Source organism: Desmodus rotundus, chromosome 3 (genome assembly GCF_022682495.2).
Source record: "Desmodus rotundus isolate HL8 chromosome 3, HLdesRot8A.1, whole genome shotgun sequence".
Classification (NCBI taxonomy): Eukaryota; Metazoa; Chordata; class Mammalia; order Chiroptera; family Phyllostomidae; genus Desmodus; species Desmodus rotundus.
The window spans coordinates 16,460,115-16,485,291 of record NC_071389.1 but is presented as its reverse complement, the minus strand read 5'-3'; the positions used below and the strand labels follow the sequence as shown (position 1 = coordinate 16,485,291).

Below are 25,177 nucleotides of genomic sequence, written 5' to 3'. Positions count from 1 at the left end.
AATGAATGCATCAATAAGTGGAACAAATCAATTTCTCCCCCTCTCTTCCCCTCTCTAAAATCAACAAATTTAAAATTTTTTTAAAAAATGGGCAAGGGGTGGGCTTGCGAACCCAAACAAGGCAGATAAAGGGGTCTGCCCTAACTGGCAGCATCTCCATCTGGGGGAAGGGAGGTGAAAGGGAGCTTGGGGTTTGAAGGTCCTGTATTTGTGGTACACCTGGAGGGGAAGAGGGCCAGGCAGTACTGAATTTCTCCCACTTGTCAATCCTTATCCCCAGTCTTCTTTTCCCATACTCTTTATTTCACTTTGCATCCATTCTTTTTTAATTCGCCCAGTGGGAGAGAGGCACTAGTATCTCCACAGATGAGGCTTAGAAAAGCAAAGTGCTTTCCCCTAGTCAAACAGTTTGTGCCACCTGCCCGAGCAAACAAGCCTTCCCATTCCAAAACCTCAGTTTCCTTATCAGTAAACTGGGAATGATAACTCCTGCCCCACCTCGAAGATTAGCAGAAAGGTTAAATAATACTATGCAAGTAAGAGGTTTGGCATGAATCCTGGAGATGCTCCCTAAAAGTCATTTGTTTATTGGTGCTATCAAGTTATTAAGTTGTGGGGGGTGGGTGGAGGTAGAAGAGGTATGGGGGGGGATAAATAGTAATGAAAAAATACAATAAAATGTTTTTAAAAGTTATTAAGTTGTTATTAAAGGGAGCAGGAACCAAAGATAGTCTGAGCCCTGACTTCTTGCCACCCAGTGATGTTGCCTCTTTTTTTTTTTTTAATAAAGATTTTACTCATTTATTTTTAGAGAGAGGTAAAGGGAGAGAAAAACGGAAGGAAACATCAATGTCTGGTTGCCTCCTGTGCGCCCCCTGCTGGGGACCTGGCCCACAACCCAGGCTTGTGTACTGACTGGGAATTGAACCAGCGATCCTTTGGTTTGCAGGCCGGCACTCAAACCACTGAGCCACACCAGCCAGGACTGATGTTGCCTCTTGTAGAGACTCCATGGGATAGGGATATCATGGCCCATTTTGGCCACTTTTGCTGATGTTGAATGCATTTTCCAGAACTTCACAGCCCAGCCTCCTCCTCCCAGAGCAGAGGTACTTGTCTTCTGCAGATTTCCTGGAACAGAGGTGAACTGACCAGGGAGTAGAAGACCCAGGCCCCCAATTCTGCCTCAGGGCAAAAAAAGAAATCTGAGCCCAATGGTTCATGCAGTTGAGAATATTTGCTGAACACCTAGTATGCGCCAGGTCCCACACTGCAGGAACATTGGGAACAAGACCAGATCCTGTCCTCAAAGTCAGAGTCTAAAGGAGGAGACAGAAGACAAGAACACAACGGTGTGCTGAGTATTATGATAAAGAAGTACAGAAAATTGTTCTACATAACAAAATCAGACAGGCCTGGGGTCAGAGAAGGTGTCTCAGGAGACATGCCCTTTGAGCTGAGCTTTTTAAGGCCTGGCAAGTGCTCCTGGGGCTTGGAGACGCTAGGACCACCTGCCTACGGAAGAGGAGACTGGGCCCCAGCGTCTGAACACTCTGCCCGCCAGGCCTTACTTACCCGACTAGGCGGATCACAGCTCTCAGAGTCTACCTGCGGAGCGCCCAAGCCTGGCCTAGGTGCCAGCCCAGCGCCCGGGGCGGGGCCTTGGCCCAGGTGCGCGGAGGCGCTTTGCGGAGGCAGGAAGTGTGTCCCCAGCGGCGGCCCGTGGGGCGCTCCCGCGAGACGCTCACCTGCACCCTAGGTGAGCGGCTGGGCGGGAGGAAGGGGGCAGGAGGAGGGGCCGAGCCGGAGGCTCTCACCTGGCGGGACAGGTAAGCCCCGCGCGGGCCCAAGGGGGCGCGAACCAGGGAGGCACCAGTGTACAGAGACCCCCGAGGCTGTGCAGCGGCGAGGGAGGGTCCAGGGCCAGTTCCTCGGGGACCACCCTCCCACTTCCGGGGTGCGCGGACCCAGCCAAGGAAAGGCCTGAGCGGACGCCTGGGCCGGGCCGGCAGAATGAGGCAAAGGGGGCTCTGTACGCCCTTAGAGCTGCGCTGGCTTGGGGTGGGGACCGTGAGCACCCTGAGAACCAGTCAGGGCTGGAGGGAGGCTGGGTCTGTTGGAGGGCGGAGGGCCCCCGCAGTTGGAGAGGGTGGTGCTCGCCCCCAGGGTATTGCTGGTATAGGGGCTGTGCTAGTCCGCCAGGCAGTGTTGGGGTCTAGCCTCCCGTGCCCCCAACCAGGTGCCTGTGGATGCAGGAGTTGCGGGCTGAGCTTTTGGAGCAAGAGACCGAAGGTGCACGGATGCCAGGCGCGAGAACCGATGGCTGTTTCTTGAGCAGGATTGGGGTGCCCCTCCCGGCCCGGTGTGCGAGACTTGACTGAGCACGGGTGTCGGGCAGAGGCCGGTGCAGGAAGGAGGGAGTCGGTAGGGAGATGGACCCCTGAGTGTGTGTTCTCAAGGACTGAGGGGTGGGGAAGAGCTTCCGTAAGTGTGGAGAAGGCGGCCCGGGACCCTCTGAGCCTGAGGAGGATCCCTGTGGTGCCTTGGGGCTCCCAGTGACCCAGATCCTTCCAGGTGCTAAAGCCCCTCCATGCGATATCTCATTTAAACCTCACCTGGTACATGAAGACACTCATCTCCCCTTGCTAAAGTTGAGCAAACGGGCCGGATAGCTCAGTTGGTTAGAACATTGTCCTGATAGGCCAAGCTTGTGGTTGGATCCTCAGTCAGGGCACATACAAGAATCAACCAATGAGCACATGAATAAGTGGGACAACAAATGATGTTTCTCTCTTTCTCTACCTCTCCCCACCTCCCCAGCCACACACCCCCCGCCCTTCTCTTCCCCCTTCCTGTCTCTCTAAAATCAACAAAAAATTTTTAAAGACGAGAAACTGAAGCCTAGAGTCTTGCCCCAGACCACAATAGCAGCAGGGACCCACCCCTCACAAAACCAAATGAGCACTGTTCCTAGGATTTTGGAGGTGGGGGCAGCAGCATGGAGGGGAAGACACAGCCTAGATGAAATGGGTGGAGTTTGACTTCGGGAGCATGCAGGGCCTAGAGGGGAAGGTAGAACTGAGGCCAGGCACTGTCCTGACCTCAGGTTTTGCTCCGCTTCCCTCCCTCCCACTCCTATTCGAACTGTGTGTCACAGAGCAAAGTTACCTGGGCTCTGGAGTTGGCAGACCACGGTACAAATCTGGTTCTGTCCCTTTCCAGCCTGGTGTCAAGTCACTTCAGCTCTCTGGGCTTCAGACTCCTCATCTGTAAAGCGGAGGTATAATACTTACAGGGCAACTGTGAATGTTAAATAAAGCAAAAGTCCTCTTGGGCTGGAGCCTGTTTCTGGCCCATTCACTGCTGCCTCCCAACATTTAGCGCAGTGCTGGGCACATGGTCTAAGTGCTCAGTAGATACTTGTTGGATGAATTACATGAATAGTGGCAAATCCTAAAGCCTTGGAGGTGGAGGAGGAGATAGTAACCAGACCATCATCAGTAACCCCTTGATGTTCTTACAAACCCCAGGTACCTCAGAGCTCAGTGTGGATGAAACAGTGTAGATACCCTCATCCTTCTCATCCACGGCTGGAGACTGAGAATCAGGGCTCCCTCTTTGGGCTTGTGTGTGGAGTTGGCCACTGGCCACTTTGCCCCCTGCCTCCCAAGTAACAGATGGGATGGGGTAGTGGATAAGCGCTGAGCTAGGCTGGTTGGGTACAAATAAATTTGTGGCTTTGGACAACTTATTTAGTCTCTCTGTATAGTAATAATAATAATAACTACAAATAGGGCCGTGAGAATTAATTGGTTTAATACATTCAAAGTACTTAGAACAGTGTAAGCCATCAATAATGAACTCTTTCACTAGAATGCAAAAACCTGAGATTCAGGAATTTTGTCTGTTTTGCCACTATGTCCACAGAATTGATAACAGTACCTGACACACAGTAGGCCCTCAGACAGTATTTGTTAATTGAGTGAATGAATGAACCCATTCCCACCCCCACATTGCTCAAACTAAGGCACAGGTTTTCAACTGCTTGCCTTGCCTCCCTGGGCTGTGAAGGACTTACAATTTCAGTTTGTACCCTTTTGGAGAGAGGATCTCTCTCTCTCTCTCTCTCTCTCTCTCTCTCTCTCTCTCTCTCTCACACACACACACACACACACACACAGACACTGCCGTTTCCACTCTGATCAGCCTAGAGCCTAAGTCCTTTTTATTTCCACCCAATGGTCCTTACTCACCCTGAGGTCACACAGACTGTGTCAGTTCCCTGAAGCACTTACAGTACCCAAACCTCAGACATTGAGGCAGAAAGGAATCAGACATGGGCCCTGTCCCTCCGGGTCACAATGGCTTGTCTTCAAGGCCAAGCAGACAGCCCAGCAGAATGCTGTGGGGAGCAATGTGGGCTCTGGAGGGGGCTTGGGGAAGCAGTGCTGAGTGGGGACAGCACAGCGGGTTGAAGAGTTGTAGGAACGAAGCGCTCCCGGGTCCTCATCCACATTCACCATGGCTAACAGTCCCTCCCTCCCTCTCTCTCTCTCTCTGCAGCATACACCTTCTGCTTTTCGGGGGAACCCTTTTTAGATTTTGCAGACATCATGCTTTCACCCCTACATTCTTCAGTGTGTATTTCCTAGAATAAGAACATTATCTTATGTACCCATAGTAATCAAATTCAGGAAATTTAACATTGACACAGTATTATTAAATAATACACAGTCTATTTTTAAATTTCACCAATTATCCACATTATTCCAATTTTTCCTCTTGATCCAGGATGCAATCCAGGGTCACACATTGCACTTAGTTGTCACGTCCCTCAGCTTGGGCTTGTCTGATGTTTCTTCGTGACTACCTCCAGGTTATGCGTTTGGGGCAGGAATACTTCCTAAACAATATTGTATCCTTCTTACTGCATAGTCTCAAGAGGCGCGTGACGTCAGTACATCCCGTTATTGGTGATGTTAATGTTGATCATTTGATTGAAGTGGTGTTTGCCAAGATTTTCCAGATTTTGGGGTTTTGGTTTGTTTTTAAGTTCTCACTGGTTGAGCAAATAGAAAGGAATGGAGGTGGCCAGAATGGGGGTCTTGACAGTATCTGGGTGAGAGATGATGGTGATTTTGTCAGAGAGGTGACACTGATTTGCCCAAAGCACAGTACCTATTAGAGCCAGAACGGGGACTAAAGCGCAGGTAACCTGACACTTAGTTCTCACACACCACCAGTTCTAGGACCAGTGCCATTAGATCAATATTTTAGAAAATCCAGGCTAAGAAGAGTTACTGTGACCAAATACCTTCCCAAAGATATCAGTACAAAATGTTTCCCGACTCCCTCTGGCAGAGTTATTTACTCTGGTGATGCCTCATCTCAACTACATGTCCCATGTTAAGAGCCTGTAGGCATCTGTTTTCCCTACAAAACCGTGTGTAAATCACAAGAACAGGGTCCATAGTTCATTCATCTCGGGTTCTACAGTGCCAGACACAGAACCAGGCTCATTACTACAAAATGAGCGAAGTCTTAGCTCTGAGCTTGCTGGCAACCAAGTCAAAAGGGGAAAGAAGATGTATTTTGTGGCTTGGCTTTCTTGTCTAATCAAAAGAAGCAAAACTGCTTGGTGGTAAATATTGCTAGAAGAGCAAATCCGAGGCAGACTGAAATATTGACAGGGTACCTATTACATTCCCATCTCTGATTTGAAGGAGGAGGGGAAGAGAGAGGAAGTGGTAACAATCAGGTTCTGTAGCAAGTCACATGGAAAGGTGTTTAGTGAGCAGCCTCAGAGGCTCCGTGCTGGGTGGGCTTATCAACAGTGGGAAGAAACTGCGGGAGAGTATTCCCCAGACAGCAAGATCCCAGGAGATTTTTTTTTTTTCATTTTTGATTTTAGTAAGAGGGGAAGGGAGGGAAAATGAGAGGGCGAGAACCACCGATGTGAGAAACATCAATTGGTTGCCTTCTGTACCCCGGGGAACTGAACCTGCAACCCAGGCTTTGCCCTGACCAAGAATCAAACCAGCGGCCTTTCAGTTCTCAGGAGGATGCCCAACCAACTGAGCCACATCAGCCAGGGCTTTTTTGCTTTTTATGTGGTAAACTATCAATAACCACTGATAAAAACTTACCATTTTTAACTTTTTTATTTCTTGATTTGAGAGAGAGGAAGGGAGGGAGGGGGGGAGAGAAAGGAAGGGAGAGAAACATCTATTTGTTGTTCCACTTATTTATGCATTCATTAGTTGATTTTTTAAAAACATCCTCACCCCAGGACATGCTTATTGATTTTAGAGAGGGAAAGGGAGGGAGATACAGGGAGAAACGTGGATGAGAGAGAAACATCGACAGGTGGCCACTCATGTACACGCCCTGACCAGGGACCAAACCCACGACCTAGGTACGTACCGGGACCAGAAATTGAACCCGCGACCTTTTGGTTTGCAGGTCAACTGAGCCACAATGGCCCGGGCTCATTAGTTGATTTTTTTGTATGTGCTCTGATCAGGGATCAAGCCCACAACCTTGGTATATCAGGATGATGCTCTAACCAGCTGAGCTACATAGCCAGGGCACCATTTTAACACTTTATAAAAGATCATCTTAACCATCTGTTCCTGTGGTGCTGAACACAGTCACAGTCTTGTGTAATCATCACCGCCACCCATCTCCAGAACCTTTTCATCTTCCCAAACTGGAACTCCACGCAAGGAAACTCTACTACGCATTAAATGCTAACTCCTCGTTCCCTTTACCAGTCCCTGGCCACCACCATTCTCCTTTCTGTCTCCATGAATTTGACTATTCTAGATATTTCATATAAGTAGGACCATGCAATACTTGTCCTTTTATGTCACGCTTATTTCACTTAGCGTAATGTGTCAAGGTTCATCTGTATTGTAGCATATATCAAAACTTCATTCCTTTTTAGGGCTGAACAATATTTCATTGTATGTGTACATCACATTTTATTTTATTCATCCATCCGTCAGGAACCTGTGGTTGTTTGCATCTTTTGCTTATTGTGAACGATGCTGCTGTGAATATTTTTGTACAAATATACATTTAAGTTCCTGTTTTCAGTTCTTTTTTGTATATCCCCAGAAGTGGCATTGCTGGATCACATTGTAATTCTGTGTTTAATTTTTCGATGACCCACCAGACTGTTTTCCACGGCAGCTGCGCCATTCTGCATTCTCACCAGCAATGCACAAGGGTTCCAACTTCTCTACATTCTCTGCAATTCTTGTCACTTTCTGTGTTCTTTAAAGATTTTATTTATTTGTTTATTTTTAGAGAGAGGGGAAGAGAGGGAGAGATACATCCATGTGTGGTTGCCTGTCACACATTCGCTACTCAGGACCTGGCCCGCAACCCAGGCCCGTGCCCTGACTGGGAATCAAACCAGTGACTCTTTGATTCGCAGGCTGGCATTCAGTGCACTGAGCCACATTAACCAGGGCTGTTTTTCTTTTCAATAGTAGTCATTCTAATGAGTGTGAAGTCCCAGGAGATTGACATGTAGGTTAGACCACAGAAAGAACTTCCTCCTTCTGGAAGGGGGAAGGAAGGGAACACTAGATGAGGGTCTGTGGGCATACCTGGGCTTGCCCACATCACAGGCCTCTCAGAAATCAGAAGTCTAAAGCTCCTCGGATCAGCGCAGGAACTTGCCCCTAATCTCCGATCTTGACTCCTTCCTGACCTCTGCCCGCAGGTGCCTGGCTGCAGCAAACCATGTAATGAGCCATGCCCCGCCCTGGACACCCACGCCCATCATCTGGGCCCCCACGCTTGGGACCCTGGGAGCGGCCATCGGAGCTATGCCTGGAGACCTATGATGAACCATCTCAGCCCCCACCAAGCCGCCGCACCCGTAAGCCAGACCCCAAGGATCCTGGCCACCATGGGCCCGAGAGCCTTACCTTCATCTCCAGCTCTGCTGAGCCTGCTGCAGAGCCCCCAGCCTGCTGCCTGCTCTGGCGACCGTGGGTGTGGGACTGGTGCCTGGCTGCCTTCTGCTTCCGCCGCTGCCGGGATTGCCTCCAGCGCTGTGGAGCCTGTGTGCGGGGCTGCAGCCCCTGCTTGTCCACCGGGGACTCCCCTGAGGGGGCTGCTGAAGTCAACTGGGCCAAGGAGCACAATGGAGTGCCCCCCAGTCCTGACCGTCCACCCTCCGGCCGGCGGGATGGCCAGCGGCTCAAATCACCCATGGGGAGCAGCTTCAGCTACCCTGACGTCAAGCTCAAAGGCATCCCTGTATATCCCTACCGCAGTACCACCGCTCCAGCCCCCGATGTGGACTCCTGCTGCAAGGAGCCACTGGCTGAGCCCCCACTCATGCGGCACAGCCTGCCGAGCACCTTTGCCAGCAGCCCCCGTGGCTCTGAGGAGTACTACTCCTTCCACGAGTCGGACCTGGACCTGCCTGAGATGGGCAGTGGCTCCATGTCAAGCCGAGAGATCGATGTGCTTATCTTCAAGAAGCTGACAGAGTTGTTCAGCGTACACCAGATCGACGAGCTGGCCAAGTGCACGTCAGACACTGTGTTCCTGGAGAAGACCAGTAAGATCTCGGACCTCATCAGCAGCATCACGCAGGACTACCACCTGGATGAGCAGGATGCTGAGGGCCGCCTGGTACGCGGCATCATTCGCATCAGTACCCGAAAGAGCCGAACCCGACCACAGACCACAGAGGGGCGCTCAAGCCGGGCCGCTGCCCCTGCCACCACTGCCCCTGACAGTGGCCATGAGACCATGGTGGGCTCTGGGCTCAGCCAGGATGGTAAGTGGGGCCCCACAGGGCTGAGGAGCAGAATGGAGGCGGCTCTGGCAAAGGGAGGGCAATGCTGGGGTCTTTGGCCACCGTGGGACCACCCCTCAGCCAATCCCTGCTCTTCCTCTTCCTCCTTTTCCTCAATGGCTCTCTATCTCCTAACAGTCTCCTTCTGTCCCCTGCTAGCACCTTCCTGGAGTAGCTGCCAGGCCCAGCATGGTTAACGGACCTCAGGAGCTTATATGTATTTGGACCTCTAACCTGTCCTGGCCAAATTAAAACACCCACCATTGTGCATACCCAGAAGCGCACGTGCGTGCACACACACACACACACACTTGTTACATCTTTGTTTTAAACATTGTTTCTCCAGCCCGGCTGTGAGTGGTCCCTCCCTCATCGGGCTGGGGGCAGAAGTGTTGAAAAGATGCAATAATGACCACTGCCCCCTCATGTTCCCTTTCTAGAGCTCACAGTGCAGATCTCCCAGGAGACGACTGCAGATGCCATCGCCAGGAAGCTGAGGCCTTTTGGACCCGCAGGTTTGGTCCTGACCTGATGAGGAGTGTGGAAAGGCGAGGGGACTGCCCTAGGGGCCCCCACATGCCCCTCTCCCAACTCCCTCCTGGGGTGGGTGAGGATGGGATCAGAAAGGGACACAAGACCTGAGGAGCCACAGATGCCATCCCAATCCTGCAAGCTAGCTTCAAGGGTTCGGTGGGGAGAGGTTCAGGGGGCCGCCCCTGAATCCGCAGGAAGGTGGTACCCAAAACAGGCAAGGCGGAAGTGATGGTACTCCAGCCTCTAAGCCCAGGTCACTGGAGAGGCAAGTGGGAGGATGGAAGGCTATCCAGTCTGGTGCTGAGGGCACTGTGTGATTTCTACTGCTGTCTTCTTGGTCTTCACAAGCCCCTGGGCATGGGGTTGTTACCCTTTCACAGAGAGGACGGCTGGGGCTCAGAGATCAATAAACTGAGTGGGTCACCCAGCCAGGATCAGACAGACCTAGGCTCAAGTTTCTCTCTGCTCCTGATTAGCAGGCTTCTCCCTGCCCATGGGGCCTGGATGAGCGCCTTCCCCTCTCAGCCTGTTTCCTCCTCTCTTCCCCATCAGGGTACCCGGCCAGCCACGACTCGTCCTTCCAGGGCACCGACACGGACTCGTCAGGGGCACCTCTGCTCCAGGTGTACTGCTAACCCCAGCTGGGCCCAGTGGCCACAACCAACCTCTTCTGAGAGCAGCACAGCCTGCGGAACGGAAAGGGGGACCAGGACCCGCTTTGGGGGAGGCAGTGCCCACTCTGGCTCCTCCACCCTTGGCTGACTGGTTCCTGGAACACATGCACTTCACTGGGCCACAGTGCCCGCATTCTCCTGGATCCCTAGCTGCCCTAACCTGTCCCTTTCTGCCTCTGGCCTTCAGGCAGTCTGGGCCATGGAAAGCAAAAACTCACTACTTTCTGGGATTGAATCCCAGCCCTATGTCTATAACCTGCCCCCCCAATCATGCACACCTCTCTTTTCCTACAGCAGGTGGGAGAGGATAACGGCTAAAAGCAGTTTATCTTAAATGGATTGGGTTGTGGGGCAGGAAAGTCTCCCGTCGATTTCTGTGGGCAGTGCCTACTCCGTGTTATATTCTGTTGAACAGTTGTTTTCACTACATATATTGTGACCACAGTTAAAGGTACAGAGGAAATAAAGATGTCTGCCTTGTTAGCTTGGCTGTGGCACTGTCCTTTCTGTCCATTTGCCTGACTACTGCCCAGAACAATCCCACCTGGCTTAGCGTCGTAGGGCCAAGGTCAGAAGGCTACAATGGGAGCGGTCACCACCAACCTCTCAGGTCCACTGTGTTAGAGGAGCGCGCGCCCAGGCGGTGTCTGTACCGAGGTCTCACGTGTGGTTTGTCACTGTGAGGCTCTACGCTGGCCTGTCTGGCCTACCTACCACTGCTGCCCAGGTTCCCTGCCTGCAGGCTGGCTGCAGTTTGACCCAGCTCTGGACCTGCTACTCCCTCCACCTCCCCCTGGTGCCACAGAGCACTGTGGTTCCCGGTTACCTTCTTAACCTTCCCAACGACATTGGAGTGGGGTCATTTTCACAGAAGGGTCAAAGAATTTAGAGGGCCATGCGGCTAAGTAACTGGCTCTGGACCTAGAAGCTGGTCTCGAGACATTCTGCCCCCAAACTGGCAAGCTGACCTGCTTGGGGCAGAAGCAGGGTCCCGGAGACCAGCTGGGTTCAGGATTCTACTTACTCACATAGGAGGGCCTCTCCCCGGTGAGGCCAGAACAGGCCCACCAGCCCAGCTGACTGGTGAACAAGCTGGAAGGATCCAGGACCACCTCACCGATAGCCCCCACAGCCCGTATCGTCGTCTTCATGGGCATCCTCTGGAAAGTGACAAGTAAACAAACCGTACTTGTCTATCCAATTTCCTATTGGACACGCAGGATGGCCCCTTGGGGTTATGACCACAGGGCCCAGTACCAGTGATAAAACGGGCCCTTTTCCTTAAGGTATCTCATCCAGGTTAAGGCCTCTCCAAGGTTGAAAATGACAACAGGGCACTGGAGACCAGGGATACCACAGAACATAGGAGTGATGAAACAGTCCTTCAGACTCAGCCTTGGCCCTAGAGCACAATTTTCCAAACCCAGCCTTGGGAACCAGTACTGGAATTCCCAGAAAAAAGGGTTTAAGCATGGGAAACAAACAAAGGTAGGTGCTACACAGCCTCAAAGTCTTTTAACAAGCTATTCTGGAATGCTGCAAGAATATGCTGTGTTCCAGAAATTCAGGGGTCACCCTAATCCACAGAGCAAAGCATCCTGGGCAAGTAAGTCTAGACATTCCCACTACAACCATGACCTCAGCGGCCCCCGCAGTCAGTGACCTCCACTCGGGCCAAAGTGAGGTGGGGGCTGGATTTGGGCAGAGGCAAGCACCTCTCTAGCCCTGAAATCTGCAGAGGTCCAGGTCAGAGACACGAACAGTAGGGCCCCACTGGACTCTACCCAGAGCAGACCTGAGCCCGGGGATGTCGCCCCTGCCTTTGCTGCCCTCGGCCCCTGTGAAACAACAGTGTGTAGTTTCAGCAACGCCTGACCCCAGGCTGGAGGACAGACCCCCTGCAGTGGGAGGATGTCTTACCCGAGATGAAAATGAAATGAAGTATAGCTGGTCCTAAACTCTGCTGAGGCATGGGCCCCTCTGAAAACCAGACATATGTTCTGGTCCCGGTAGCCAGAAAAGCTCACCTTTGCTCAGAATCACACACCAACTGTGTCTTGATTTAATCCTCCCTCTAAGTAATGAGAAACCGAACCTGACAGGGCCAAGAACTTGCCCTAGGTCACATGGCAGAATCAGCTAGACGCCAAGTCCCCAGCTCCTTGCAGCAGGCACAAGAGGCTTGTCCTCCCAGGTAAGGGCCAGAGAGAAGAGAGGAAAGAAGCTGAATTGGGTAAATAGTTTTAATGTGTAACAGCACAGTAGGCCAATTGGGGAGGACAAACCCCCCCCTCCAGGGCCTCAGCCCTTCTTCCATGATGCCCTGGGACCTGTGTGCCTAGGCCAGTCCCATACCTGCCTCAGCTCTGAGGCTGTCAAGTCCCAGAGAAGGGTGGGAAAGAAAGGTGGATGGCTGTAGGCTCAGCCCCAAGAGTTCAGGGAGGCAAACGGGCTAGTTCAGGACTAGTTGAATTTGGCCTTAGAAAAATCCATCTCTGGATGCTGATCCATGAACCTGGGAAGGGAAAATAGGAAGTGAAACAGGTTGTTGTTCTCCCCCAAAGTTAGTCCCCCTCTCCCAACCTCCCGTGTGAGGTCTAATCTCTTTAGAACCCTGAGCAACCTGGAGCCAGGCAGGCATGGGGTGGACCCCAGGGTCTTGAGGCCCATCAGCGCCCATCAGGTTGGAAGGTGAGGTGCCAACATCGGCACTGTTCTGTAGATTGCAGTGACCACCTGTTACCTTCCTTCCTTCCCATCCTCAGGTCGCCTTGCACTCAAGATTACCTCCGCAAGTGGTTAGGGTAGGCAAGCTGAGGCTATAGGGCCACGAACTCGGCTGGCTCATTCTGGAAGGGGCAGGGCAGCTCCTGTGTCTTGGTCAAGGACCCACTTGCTGCTGTCACCAAAATCCAAGTCCTCTAACATTCACCACCCCAAACTCCAATCTCTGGATTGCTCACTTTTTCAGAATTTCCTGTTTCTTCTGTTCGTCCGAGGTAGGCAGCCCCATAGACTTCTGTCTCTGGTCATACATCATCTTTTCCACCATGCTGCGTGTCTCACTGTCCAGGTCTGACAGCTGGGGGCAGGCAGCAACAGGAATAGGTGAAGCTCTGGGGCCTCCTAGGGCCTCATCTCCCAGCTAAAGCTCCCCCAACCAGCCAGGAGGCCACTCACCTTGGAGTTCTCGGGGTTGATCTTCTTGGTATTAATCTCAGGGTCACTGGACACCAAGCGGCTCCACCACTCCATCTTGTTGATCTGTGAGGAAGGGGAGGAGGACCACCGGGGGTAGGAGATAGCTGACTCTGGGCCCTAGGAACCAACCACCAACCCTCCCAGAAACCAAACTCCCACCCACGTCCTTCACCTGATACCTAAGCAGGCCTATGCTGGGACCTTAAGTATAGAGGAGCAAGACCTCTGTCCTCCACCGCGGCTGGGGAGACTGACCCCAATCCATTTACAAATCAGCATAAGGGAAAGAATCAAGTATAGAGGGGGATGCCATCCAGGGTGAAGGGAAAGTAGTCAGAGTGAGACCGAGCTAGGACAAGCACTATACCAGATTTAAAAAGCAGGGGAGGACATCCCAGTTGAGGAAAGCAGCAAACGCCACGAGCACGGAGGGCTGCAAGAGGCAGCCATGGCCAGTCAGGCAGGCTGGGACGGGCCTTGGGCGCCATCCAGCTCTCCTTAGGCCTGCGGCACTTTACAGAGACCACCTCCATCTCCCAGTGTCTGTGTCCCACCTCTCTTCTTGAGGGACAGTGAGAATGTACGCTTCCTGAGGGCAGTTTTCTACGTTTGGTTCATTGTTCTCTCCAGCATACAGAATGGTCCCTGGCACACAGTATGTGTTTAAGTACTTGTGAAACTGAATGCGTATGAGGAGTTGGTAACAAAGAGCGTTTTGATCCCGACTCTACCCTTTCCTAGATGTTAAGAGCTTGGGATAATCTATGAGCTACCCTTTTCCTGACTCTAAAATGGGAGAGACCTACTTGAAGTCTTGTGTGATTAATAAGATAGGTCCACCAGGTCCCCAGCATGGTCCTTGAGTGAATGAGCAGAAACCCTTTCCCTTCCTTCATCAGGAATAAAGATGCAGACCAGGAGGCTGGGCCTCTCGCACCTTCTCCAGATGCACAGTCACCACCTTGCCGTCCTCAATGAGCCAGGAGCTCTCCTCCACCTTCACCTCGTTGTACAGCTCTCCATCAATGATTGCAGGCTGCCCCTTGAGCCCCACCCGGAGGTGCTTCCGCTGGATGTCCACCACCACGTCCTTCCCCTTCAGCCGGAAGTTCACACGGAAGGGCACCACAAGCTGCATGCCACAGAGGTGGTCAGGAGCAGCCCCAGGCTGGCTCCCTCCCTCCCGCCCGCCCCCGGCCCTGCTACTCACATCCAGCTCCGACAGGGTCTGTGTCCAGCGGTAATTGGACAGGTCTGCCCCATTGCCAAGGTTGGGCTTAAGTTTTCCTTTGTCCTTCTCATCCTCCTCCTCCTCGTCCTCAGCCTCCTGCTCACAGTCAGAGTGCTCAGCCACTTACTTGACAGACAGACTGAAACCCTCTGGGCCAGGCCCAGGCCAGTGCCAGCACTGGGGTAGAGCCACAAAATGAGACAGACCTGGCCCCTGCCTACTCCATGGCCCACTGGGAGCCAGAGGTAAAACCTGGTTCCAGTCTCCGAGAAGAGCTCAGACTGTTCTAATCATGGGATAAAGGACACAGGTGAGGGGCAGTGACAACCAGAGATGGACCCATAGGATCCAACTGGGGGTGTCAAGCCAAGGGATTTGGGAAGAAAGCCCAGCACAGAAAAATAGGTCACAAAATGGCCATGGGCAGGGCTATTCTAAAATAAAACCAGGCTGCTGCCAAATGGTCAACATCCTTTTTCTGTGTCTGTACGGCTAAGACCCCTAATCTCAGATCAGAGCCTCCAGAAAGCCAAGTTAATGCCCAAGCAATTGTTTGGGAACCTGGACTTGGTCAGTGGGAGGAGGCTCAGGTGGGGCCGGGGAGGGGTCCTCATTCCCCAGAGTGACTCACCAGAGGGCCAGGCTGGGCCCAGGGACCCCAGCCCACCCGAATGGTACCTGCATAGGCACTGCCCTCTCTGGCTTTTGGGCTTTCTTGCCAAGGCTTAAGGATTGCCAAGGATTTTGGGTGTTTTTAACACAGATCCTTTGGTCCAATGTCTCTGAGTGAGCAAGATCTTCAAGTATGGGGAGGATCCCAAAGCTGAGGGAAAGGAAGGACGGGTATTCTGGAGATAAGGCAAGGTGGTAGAGTCCCCAGAAGTTCCTAAGCATCCCCAGTCCATCTCACCTGCTTCCCTGGTGAGTCAAGGCTGCCATTCTTGAGCTGGGCCTCATGATTCTCTGCATCCTTTTTCTGTGGCAGAGGGCAAAGAAGTTGGCAGGGGGTTCTCTGTTCCAGTGCCAAGAAGTTGGGGGACACATGAGGGAAGCCCATTCTTACCTGGTCAATCTCCAGCTGCAGCCTCTCTGCCTCCTCATCTGTCAGCTCCTTGATCTGGGGCCCAGAGCTCTCTGACTTGGCCTCCCTAGCAAGCCTAGCTGCCCGCTCCGCCTTCTCCCGCCGCTCAGTCTCCTGCCGAGCTCTCTTCTCCTGCCGGGCCTTCTGGGCCAGCTGGTTGTGGTGGTTAAAGGTCTGTGTGATGAGCTGGGGAACAAAGTTTAGGCAATGAGCTAAGTCCCTATCTGCTGGATGCCTGGGCAAGGCATTGCACTCAGAACCTCGGTTTCCTCATCTACAAAATGGGAACAAACGTATCTGATAGTTATAATGAGAAAACCTGCAAATACCTGGCTCAATACACAGTGGCTACAATGAAAGGAAAACATGGTCCAGTGACTATGAGCAGGGACACTGAAGGTGGACAACCTGGGTTCTAATCCAGGTTTTGCCACACACTAGCTATTGTATTTTTTTTGCAAATTACCTAACTATGAGAGCTTCAAAATCCTCACTGGTGAGGATGAATCCCCACCTCATAGGTTGGTGTGCAAACCAAATGGTAAGTGCTCTGATGGTCTCAAAGTCCTTCATTAGGGAGAAGCTATTAGAACCCAGACTTAGCCCCTCTAAGAAGCGTTTCCTGAGCTCAGGCCTACACTCGTCTACTCTGTACTGTGGCCTTGGACAAGTGAACAGTGTTTCCTAAGCCTGCTTCTGCACCTGTCATGAGGATCACACATGACACACACTCATCTAGAGTCTGCCACAGTCCTTGCCACATCACAGCTCACCCGGCTGAGGCTAAGCTGAAGTCAGCTTTGGGGGCTGGGGAGAAGTATCTTCTCTGCAACAAAAATACAACGGCAAAAATGGCTCCACCTCACTAGTAAGTAGCTCTCAAAGTACATTTCCAACCTGCAGCATTAGCATCCCCCAGAAATGTTAGAAATGCTACATCTCAGGCCCCACCCCAGAACTACTGAATCAGAATTTCTGGGGGTATGTCCCAGCAATCTGTATTTTTAATAAGTACTCCTGGCTAATTCTCATACGCACTGGGAATCACATCTAGATTCAAGTTCCTGGCCTACTCCTTCTAGCTGCGTGACCTCAAGGGTCACCTCTCTGTGCTTCTATTTTATTCTCAAAGTAGCCTTGCAAAAGCTGTTCTTTGCCTAGAACATCCTTGTTCCTACTCTCAGGCCACCCGGCAAACTCCTACTCAACCTCTAGGACCAGCTCAAGTATTTCTTGAGTTTCACCTCTTCATCTTCAGAAGGCCTACAAACATACCCAACTTAGGAAACCCAACCTATATTGACTCAGCCATCTGCAGGCCTCACAGGGTACCCACCATGTAATCAGTGACTAATAAAGCATCTTTCGAGAATCTCTGAGCCCAAAATGGAGGGAAGAAGGGGTCTGCCAAAGTTGAGAGGCCCACGCCAAGGTGCTCAGGGTCACCCAAGTTACTCATGGGCTCCCAAATGAAGGTTGGACCAAATGTCCTGTGACTTCTCATTCGTTTATGCCAATTCCTCCTGGCACCCCCATATCCTCAACCCCATGCCATACTGCAGAAGTTCTGTACTCTACAAAGTTGAAAGGGCACCAAAACTCTTCCCAAAACCACTGGGTTAACAAAATGGGGTGGGGGGTGGAGGAGGAAGGAGGAGAGGGAAAGAGGGAAGGAGGGAGGGAGGGAGGGAAACCAGCCACCTGAAGGCCATTCTGCTGTTAATAGAAACAGTCATGAGACAATTACACCAGCGGAGACTGTTCTACCACAGGGCTTTGGTTCCAAGTCCCTAATCGGGGAGACCTTGAACTCAAGCCATTTGCTAACCAGTAGCCAAGGGTAGGCAGGAGCAGAGTCCTCCCCTCTCCCAGCTCCAGTGAATCATGTTACATCTGTCCTGTTGCTTCCTAGCTCCTGGAGGTTAGGTGAGGGCAGAGCTGAACCACAGAGCAGAGTCAAGGCCAATCACAGCTGCCTCTGACCCCACCTTCCCATCTCCTCTGACCAGCTTTACTCAGGCCCAGCCCCAGTCCCACGCAGAGACCCCTGGGGTGTGTAGCCTACTCATAGTGCCAACCAGCAGGCTGTCAGTCGAGCTTCTGCCGCAGGCCAACAAAGTAGGGAAGGGGTGAGGAAGGCTGAGCTAGATCTAGAAGACAGGCCCCAGACTACTCAGTGGACATACCCGAACACAGGCTTTTCCTGACCTGGGCTGGGTGACAGGGATGTAAAGAGTGGTGCCCACCAGTCTAGCCAGGGAAGACAAGAGGTATTTAAACCTAATCCAAAGGCATTATGGGGGGTGGGAGGGGAGGTGGTGGCCAGAAAGGAGGGGGAATCCCCAAAACATCTGAGGAAGATGACATACTTTTTTTTTTTAAAGATTTATTTATTTTTAGAGAGAGGGGAAGGGAAAGAGAAAGAAACATCAATGTGTGGTTATCTCTCGCACGCCCCCTTCTGGGGACGTGGCCCACAACTCAGGCACATGCCCTGACTGGGAATCAAACCAGCGACTCTTTGGTTTGCAGACCCATGCTCAATGCACTAGGCTACACCAGCAAGAGCTATTTTCAAAATTCATATAAATGTAATCTTGTATGTGTACATTTGTCTGTCTTCCTCTAAAAGGCTGAATATATTCCATTATATGTACGTACAACGTTTTGTTTATCCATGTGCCATCAATGGGCTGCTTCTACCTGGTGGCTCCTGTAAGTAGTTCTATGAATATGGGTGTACAAAACTCTCTTCAACTTTCAGTTCTTTGGGGTATATACTTAGAAGTAAGATTGCTGGGTCATACAGTAGTTCTACTTCAATTTTCTGAGGAACCACACAGTGTTTTCCATAAAGGCTGCATTGCTTTATAGTCCCACCCACAGTACACAGGGTTCCATTTCTCCACATCCTCACCAACACCTTGTACTTTCTGGTTTTCCCGACAGAGGCCATCCCAATGGGTGAGAGGTGGTATCTTGTGGTTTTGATTTTCATTTCTCTAATAATTAGAGATGCTGACCATGTTTTATTTTTTTTCCAGATTTATTTATTTATTTTTAGACAGGGGGAAGGGAGAAAGAGAGGGAGAGAAACATCGATTGGTTGCCTCTTGCACGCCCCAAACTGGGGACCTGGCCTGCAACCCAGGCATGTGCCCAGCAAACTTTCGGTTCACAGGTCAGCACTCAATCCACTGAGCCACAGCAGCCAGGGCAGGGATGCTGAGCAACTTTTGTAATAGTTCTTAAAGAGTTACAACAATTCATTTTTACCAGCAATGTCCCAAAAGTAGTAGCCTTTTCCCACATTCTTGTAAGCAATTAAAAAAAAATTTTGTTGAAAAGAAGGGCATCTCACTGTTTCTTTAACTTACATTTCCTTGACTACTTATGAATTTGAGCATGTGTTTATATTCTCTTTAGATTTGCTCTTCTTGTTAACTGCCCATGTTTATCCTTTTCTTGTCAATTTACAAGAGTTTCTGCATATTAAATCAGCTATTAGATTTTATCTGCCCTCTACATTGCATTTTACCAAATCTACTGTTTTTCAGTTGACTTTCTATGTCAGTATCTCTTCTGCTGTACCAAAGTTTTCAATGTTTGAAGAGGCAAACAGCTACCTTTCCTTTCACAGCTTCCAGGTTTCTACTTGCAAGGCCTCCCCACACAAGATTACACAGTTTCCTAGCTTTCCTTACAAGACGCCGCTTGATCTGCAATTTATTATTACATATGAGTTAAACAGATGGTATAGTTTTGGTTTTTTACAAATAGCCACTCGCAGCAGCATGACTTATTAAATCATGCTCTGCCTACTGAACTGAATTACCATACCAGACAAATATTAAATCCTTATACATGCTAGACTTTTTCTAGGTTCTCTTTTCTGCTTCACTGGTCCACTTCCTTTCCTATGTCCACACCATACTGATTTGATCATTATGGCTTTACTCAAATCCACAATCTCTTATCCATAATTCCTGGTCCCCAAAGCTATAAAAACTAAGTTTTTGTACTTTTTGTAAGTTTGTGGCATGAAGGTATTTACCGTCTTCGTATCTCCCACTTGGTATGAATACTGATACGCATTTGTCTGCAGAAACTTTAATGTGCTTGATGAAAAGACCTGCTCCTGACCCCTGGACTGGGGTATTGTATGAGAAGTACAGTATATGCGCTGTATTGCCTCCTGAAATCCAAAGAGTTCTAAATCCCAAAACGCATATGGCCCCAAGAGGTTTAAAATAAAGGGACTGTGAACTTGTATTCTCATATGCCAGCCACTTTATTACCTTTTTATCCTCAGAGCAGCCTTGTGAAGATTATCCCTGCTTAAAGGTAAGAAAAATGAGGCTCAGCAAGACAGTGATTCAGCAAATGCCACACAGTTGTTAGGCGGGGAGTGGAGGGACCAGGATTCAAACTCATGTCTGCTTGACTCCAGAACCTTTGCTCTTTAACCGCTGCGACTGGAAATGATGTACCTTGCGGACCTGCACATGGTAGGTACTCAACACAAAGGAGTTACTGTGTTGCAACTGGAGACCAGGCAGGAAGCCCGGACAGGTTCCTCCTTGCCTAAGCGTCTGACCAACCTCTGGGGAAGAAGCTGACCCTATGGAAACAAAGAGCCAAGGAGCATAACCAGGTCTAAGAGGGGACATGCAGACAGCCAATACATGGCAGCTATCATTACCCCTGATACTTCTGAGGCTTGTTAATATTATTCATCCTTCATGCCTCCTGTATCACTTCCTCATGAAGTCTTCCTAAGCACCCGGCCTAGGTTAATACCCATTTTAAGCTCCCGGGGCTTCTGCCCCAACAGGCACTTCTTCATTTTCCTTTCTTTTCTTTTTTGGGGGGTAGGGTGGAGGGTACTATACTGTGAGATCAATGAAAACAAAGACTATGTCTGTATTCACTTCTGTAATCCTAAAGGGAATGGCATAATACCTAACACAGGCAAAAATGTTCATTGTTCAAAAGATATTCACTTTCAGCTGGGGTGGGGTGGAGGGATGGGGAGAAAAGGCACACAACTGTAATTGAATAACAATAAAAATTAAAATTAAAAAAATATTCATTGAAAATTTTTAATAAGTATTCATTGAACAAACGAATGCTGATATTATAAGGTAGCCCTACCCACAGAAAAAATGGGAGGTGCTAGTGCTAATAAAAAACAATATTTGAGCCAGAAGAGGTCCTATATATCAGAGCCCACCCTTTTCCATTTTACAGATGTAAAGGTTAAAAAGACCAGAGAGCAAGCCCTGGCTGGTGTGGGTCAGTGGATTGAGCACCAGTCTGAGAACCAAAGGATCGCCAGTTCGATTCCCAGTCAGGGCACATGCCTGGGTTGCAGGCTAGGTCCCCACCTCGAGGTGTGAAAGAGGTAACCAATTGATGTATCTCTGGCACACTGATGTTGCCCTCCCTCTCTTTCCCCTTCCCTTCCCCTCTCTCTAAAAGTAAATAAAATCTAATTTTAGAGAGAGCAAAGGGAGAGAGAAAAACATTGATCTGCTATTCCACTTATTTTGTGCATTCACTGGTTGATTCTTGTATTTGCTCTCACTGGGTATCGAACCTACAACCTTGGCATGTCAGGACGATGCTCTTATCAATTCAGCTACCCAGCCAGGGCTAAGCTCAGCCTCTAACATTTGCCTGCTCTCACTTCCCAGCTAGGTAATTATATAAAACTTCCATAGCGGAAAAGGAACCAGAAAGCATGGTACCAGGGGCAAAAGGCAGTTTTTCAACAGACTCTGGTTCCAACCCTGGCTATCCCACAACTCGGCTCAAGATTTTGGATGACGGGCCAAACACCTCAGAGCCAATTTCCTCATTTATGAAGTAGAGACAGTAACACCTACCCCATTTGGAACTGCTGAAGTTTCATCAGAATTAGGGGAAACTAAGCACCTGGCAGGGAGAGGGGCTTCCACGCCCCTTGGCATTTACTTCTGCTGAAAGTTACTATTACGCTGAAGAAAGGCTGAGTGAGCTTTTCTAAAGAAACAGAGCTATCAAAGGGAGAGCAGCCCCCAATACTTACCTTCTCTGCCATCCCCTCTTCTCCTCCAACGAAAAAGTCTGTTTTGCGTCGAAGGAAGCTGAAAAAAGTGTTCACAAGCTGAAAGACAAAAGAAGTTTGAAGCTTTAGAGACGCCCTTTGGGTAGCTCCTCAGCTGCACAGAAGTCACCTTCCTTTGTCTGCAAGGGAACTTGGGGCTTCACTGTTTTATCCATGAGCCTCTCAACTGAGAAGACATCCTCCAAACAGGGGCCCCACTTCAGTCACTTACCTGTATCACCTGAAAGGCAGATTCTCGTTTCTTGTGTGTAAGTGTAAGGGTGTTTCACATTCCTCGCGGCCCTAGAAACAACCTAACGATATGAAGGACTCCTCTTACACCCAGGACTTTTTAGCACGGGCCCTCGCCCTGGCTGGTATGGCTCGGTTGGTTGGGATGCTGACCCATAACCGAAGGCTGCGGGTTCCACTGCCAGTCAGAGCACATACCTATGTTGCGGGTTTGGTCCCCAGTTTGGTGTGTACAGTCCCCAGTCTGAGCGCATATGAGAGGCAACTGATCAATGCTTTTCCCTCACATCGATGTTTCTTTCTCTCCCTTCCCCTCTCTCTAAAAGCAATGAGAAAGTGTCCTCAGGTGAGAATAATGAGAAAGAAAAAAAACCTGGGCCCTGGGAGGAGACTTGACTTTGGGTGGTAAACACACAAAACAATATCCAGATGATATTATTATAGCACTGTAAGCTTGAAACCAATATAATTTTATAAACCAATGTCACCCCAATAATTTCCATAAAAATTTAAAAGCAAACAAAAAAAAAAAAGGAAAAAAACACTAAAACTAAGAACAACAGACAATCAACAGGAATCAGACAAGTAAGCAAGATAATTTCAGATGAGTCTAAGTTTTAAGCAAGAAATAAACAGATCTTGCCATTACAGCAACAGTTCTCAAGATGTGGTCTGGACATGTGAGAACCCAGAGACATTAATTTCTTTTTCGTCTCACTCCCTCACAGGTGTACACACAGCGGAGTTTTCCAGAGGCCACATGACATGTGATATTACAACGGATTGGATGCAGAAGCAGGTATCAGAATCCAGCAGAATCTGTCTTGGATTAAGTCAAATATTAAAGAGATTTACCTCAAAAAGAGTAAAATAATGCTTTTCACTAAACTGATTTTGCTTTGGAAATAATTATTTTTCATAAAGAATGTTTACATTAGCATGTAATGAGTATATTGTGGTTGTTGTTGTTTTTCAATGAATTAATAAACAAGTCTTTTTTAAAAAAAGGTCTTGCCCTGGCTGGTGTAGCTCAGTGGATTGAGTGCCCGCCTGCGAAGGGTCCCCAGTTCAGTTCCCAGTCAGGGCAGAGGCCTGGATTGGGGGTCAGGTCCCCAGCTGGGGGCGTGAGAGAGACAACAGATGGGTGTTTCTCTTGAACATCATGCTCCTCTCCCTCACTTTCTCCCTCCTTCTCTAAAAATAAATAAAATCTTTAATAAAAGAATCAACCAATGAACACACAAATGAGTGGAACAACAAATCAGTATTTCTTTCTAAAAATCAAGAAATTTTTAAAAATTAAAAAATAAAAATAAAAACCTTGCCCCAGGGAGACCAAGAATCAGCAGTGAACTGTGGAAGAAAACACACAGGCCTGCCCGACTGCTGTGGCTCAGTGGATTGAGCATGGGCCTGCAAACCAAAGGGTCGCTGGTTCAATTCCCAATTGGGGCACATGCCTGGGTTTCGGGCCATGTCCCCAGTAGGGTGTGTGCAGGAGGCAACTGCACATTGAGTTTCTCTCCCTCTCTTTCTCCTTCCCTTCCCCTCTCTCTAAAAATAAATAAATAAAACCTTAAAAAAAACAAAAAAACAAAAAACACAGGCCTAAGGAGGCTGGTCCCGTCTAGGTCAGGAACCTGCTGGATGGTCCTGAGCAAGTTCCTTTGGTCTCTTTACAGAATGAGCATTCTGGGCTGATGTTAATAGGCTTTTCTACCTCTAACTTCCTGTGTTTCTGGCCCCAACAAACCAACGCCAGAATCAATACTAGTTGGTCTATGTTGTTCACACACTATGTATTATTGTGTGTGGTCACTATGCATGAATTATACTTTTGAAAAACTCTTTGTAAGCTCTATCAAGCCAAGGACAGGTTTATGCTCACGTCTGAATGCCCAGGACCCAGCCCAGTGAGTGTCTGACACACATCACTCACTCAACAAATTCTTGTTGAATGAACAAACCTGATTTCTGGTTAGTCCTCACTGTCCTTCACTTCAAGACACTACTCTCCTACAAAGATTCAGAAAATAGGGATTCACAAGTCTGTTTCAAAGGCAAAGAGACTGAGGCTTGAAGACATGGAAAGGCCCCAAGTGTGGGCTGCTAGAAATAAACTGTGAACCCAGACCTCCAATTCCCTACTCAAGGCCTTAAAAAACCACGTGCTAACATCACCCCGCCCCTCAATTCCCACCCCTCACACATCATTGGGCTCGCTCCAAATAGGTAGCTGCCAATCCCAATGTCTGGGATGGTTCGCTCTAGGGGATGCTCTTCGCAGGCGGCCATCAGAGAGGAAATGGGGCCGGAAGAATGTGTGAGACTAAGTGGGGAGGGGTGATCCCACCGGTCTTGGGGTTTTCCAGGGGCAAGTTCAGGGACGCCGGAGTCGCAAAGATAGAAAGTACTGAGCAGCGCCCAGGCCTGAGACTGATGCGAAGGGGGGGTAGGTCGTGAGGCGGGGAGACCAGACCTTCCGGGGTGAGAACGTGGGGGTATCCCTGAAGCCTGGAAGGCCCAAGGGTGGACCTCGGCCTTTAAAAGCAGAGAAGAAGAGAGAAGCCTGTCTAGGGCCTACCGGGTGGGCGGGCGCCGCTAAACCAGGCCTATCTGAAGCCGCGCGGGCCGTTACCTCCTGCACGCCGCCCTCGTGCTGCTGCGCCATAGCGAGCAACATGCCGTCGAACCGCTCCTCCTCCTGCTCTCCGCCCATCGCGTCTACCGCTAGCCACGCTCCGAGATCCGCACTCTGCACTCGCACCCCCCGTTCTCCCCGCTCCTCCGGGTCGCGTCCGGCCGCAAGACTCCAGTCCTCCGCCTTCCGCAGCGGAGCCGGAAACACGCACAGTTTCGCCGCGCCGGCCCGCCTTCTCGCCCTCTCTTCCCGTCTCTTTCTCAACTGGAGACCATTGAGCACGCAGCAAACAGCCCGCTTCGTCGACCACTGGCTAACTTGCTGAGCCAATCAACGAGCGCGCCCAGTAAGCTGTGGGCGGAACCGAGGGCTCCCAAGTTTGGAATGCGTTGCTATGGTCACCAGACGCTTTGGAGCCTTCCAGAAATCCCCGGGTTAATATGCGGGGACGGAGAGCGTGGAGGCGGGAGTTGGAAGTTGAAAAGGAACAAACTTGACTCAACCGCCGTGAGAGTGGTTTCCCAGGTTGTAGAACGGCGCATCTAAAAGTGTCCACAGTCGTCTCTTCCAGTCCTTCCCTGAGGCAATAAAGACCCAGAAAGGAGAAGGGACCTCCCCAAAGGTCTGCTTACCCCCCTCTTCATTACCAACTCC

General features: G+C 50.2%; 2 protein-coding genes across 3 annotated transcripts; one reads left to right on the top strand and one right to left on the bottom strand.

The window, feature by feature from the left end:
* Positions 1-1,726: 1,726 nt before the first annotated feature.
* On the top strand, positions 1,727-10,512 carry KDF1 (keratinocyte differentiation factor 1). Of its 2 annotated transcripts, none has more exons than XM_024554749.3 (4): positions 1,727-1,829; positions 7,733-8,803; positions 9,262-9,336; positions 9,908-10,512. In XM_024554749.3, exons 2-4 carry the CDS (start codon positions 7,765-7,767, stop codon positions 9,988-9,990), a joined length of 1,197 nt encoding a protein of 398 aa, XP_024410517.2. In that variant the 5' UTR covers positions 1,727-1,829; positions 7,733-7,764; the 3' UTR covers positions 9,991-10,512. The 2 variants fall into 2 exon arrangements, with proteins under 2 accessions (XP_024410517.2, XP_045046959.2); XM_045191024.3 differs by lacking the exon at positions 1,727-1,829 and adding an exon at positions 2,189-2,424.
* A 1,747-nt stretch (positions 10,513-12,259) lies between these two features.
* On the bottom strand, positions 12,260-24,731 carry NUDC (nuclear distribution C, dynein complex regulator). Its single transcript, XM_024554428.4, has 9 exons — positions 24,521-24,731; positions 21,613-21,690; positions 15,525-15,728; positions 15,372-15,437; positions 14,441-14,557; positions 14,168-14,362; positions 13,210-13,293; positions 12,993-13,111; positions 12,260-12,544 (listed from the first exon to the last, which is right to left on the bottom strand). Exons 1-9 carry the CDS (start codon positions 24,599-24,601, stop codon positions 12,493-12,495), a joined length of 996 nt encoding a protein of 331 aa, XP_024410196.1. The 5' UTR covers positions 24,602-24,731; the 3' UTR covers positions 12,260-12,492.
* Between the last annotated feature and the right edge of the window lie 446 nt (positions 24,732-25,177).

What these genes read in the sequence shown, in the direction of transcription:
- KDF1 (XM_024554749.3), top strand. Translation starts at nt 7,765, where the DNA reads ATGCCCCGCCCTGGACACCCACGCCCATCATCTGGGCCCCCACGCTTG. An exon ending in CTCTGGGCTCAGCCAGGATG is followed by an intron (nt 8,804 to 9,261) that starts GTAAGTGGGGCC and finishes TTCCCTTTCTAG; the next exon opens with AGCTCACAGTGCAGATCTCC. An exon ending in GAGGCCTTTTGGACCCGCAG is followed by an intron (nt 9,337 to 9,907) that starts GTTTGGTCCTGA and finishes CTTCCCCATCAG; the next exon opens with GGTACCCGGCCAGCCACGAC.
- NUDC (XM_024554428.4), bottom strand. Translation starts at nt 24,601, where the DNA reads ATGGGCGGAGAGCAGGAGGAGGAGCGGTTCGACGGCATGTTGCTCGCT. An exon ending in AAGAGGGGATGGCAGAGAAG is followed by an intron (nt 15,729 to 21,612) that starts GTAAGTATTGGG and finishes TTTGTTCCCCAG; the next exon opens with CTCATCACACAGACCTTTAA. An exon ending in TTGACTCACCAGGGAAGCAG is followed by an intron (nt 14,558 to 15,371) that starts GTGAGATGGACT and finishes GACTGTGAGCAG; the next exon opens with GAGGCTGAGGACGAGGAGGA.